We start from the raw sequence: 1,225 nt of genomic DNA, 5'->3' as shown, positions 1-1,225 counted from the left end.
GGTTGACATTCTTCAAAACATACACTGTATTTGATAGGCTATAAATCTTATTCTGAGCTATTTATGTCCTCTCTCAGGTATAGTTCTTACCCGTGTGGGCTACTACACCATCCCATCAATGGAAGAGCTGGGAAGGATGTTGAATGAGAATGGGGAGTGTATTGTGGAGAACTTCACTGTTGGCAGGAAAGGTAAAAGTATTGAAGCGCAATTGTGTGTAAGAACAAATTATATATTGTAAGTAGCACATGAGTGGAGCATGACGACAATGTGTTTTTTGCAGGCTATGGATCAGTTTTCTTCTCTGGTGAGGTGAATCTCACCAACATGAACCTGGATGAGATTGTGCACTTCAGGCGTAAGGAAATAATCGTGTACCCTGATGACAAAGACAAGCCTTCTGTTGGAGAGGGACTAAACAGGTAATGTGCATGGATCACTTCCTCAACCGCTTTGGTCGCTCTTTTAAACTGAGTTTCTGCTAGATGTTCCTATGTATTTTGTTTCTTGTAACATGCAGACGTGCTGAGGTGACTCTAGATGGCGTGTGGCCTAATGACAAGACAACATGCTCTCAGATTAAGAGTCCAGAGAGGCTGACTGAGATGAACTATGAGGGCCGACTTGAGGCAGCCTCACGTAAACAGGGTGCCCGCTTCTTGGAATACCGACCCGAAACAGGCTCCTGGGTCTTTGAGGTATTGAGGACTGATCTTGTATTACATAGTTAGCTGTTGTCATGTGTAAATCTTTAGAATGTAACCAAAATCTATTCCACAGGTGATCCACTTCTCAAAGTACGGACTCCAGGAATCTGATGAAGAAGAGGAAGCCCCCCCCACCAAGCTTGACCTGAAGAAGCTGAAGACCGGTGTTCCACCTGGGATCCCACAGCTTCCACTGAACCAGCAGCAGATGGCACCACAGGCTCAGGTAGACTGAGGAACGCACTGGGTCTGACACACATTGGTCTCCGGGGGCCACTCAAATTCACTCAAACCTGCTGTGCTCCCCACAGTCCAGATCAACACTAGCAGCGGGGAGAGAGCAAAGAGGTTTAGTGGTTCAAATGCTTTTCAGTTGTGATGCCAAGTGATTGGAAGTTATTGAAATGCTGTGCACACATTTTAAATATTAAAAGTTTACAGAGAAAGTTCATATAACAAAGGGAGTTGCCTTTTATCTAATATTTATAGTTTGTAAAGCTGACTGTATTTCTTTACAC

General features: G+C 44.2%; 1 protein-coding gene across 1 annotated transcript; it reads left to right on the top strand.

Moving 5' to 3' along the window:
- Nucleotides 1-77: 77 nt before the first annotated feature.
- Nucleotides 78-1,213, top strand: LOC107577634 (nuclear pore complex protein Nup98-Nup96-like; the record flags this gene model as incomplete). The annotated part of the gene is made up of 4 exons (XM_016263689.1): nucleotides 78-191; nucleotides 284-422; nucleotides 521-698; nucleotides 781-1,213. Coding segments are annotated over 4 exons (593 nt in total), but the record flags the coding sequence as incomplete, so codon positions are not given.
- Nucleotides 1,214-1,225: the final 12 nt, after the last annotated feature.

This window comes from Sinocyclocheilus grahami, unplaced genomic scaffold, assembly GCF_001515645.1.
Source record: "Sinocyclocheilus grahami isolate Dianchi unplaced genomic scaffold, SAMN03320097.WGS_v1.1 scaffold6684.1, whole genome shotgun sequence".
NCBI lineage: Eukaryota > Metazoa > Chordata > Actinopteri > Cypriniformes > Cyprinidae > Sinocyclocheilus > Sinocyclocheilus grahami.
Note: the sequence above shows the minus strand (reverse complement) of the source record. Positions and strands in the feature narration are given on the sequence as shown.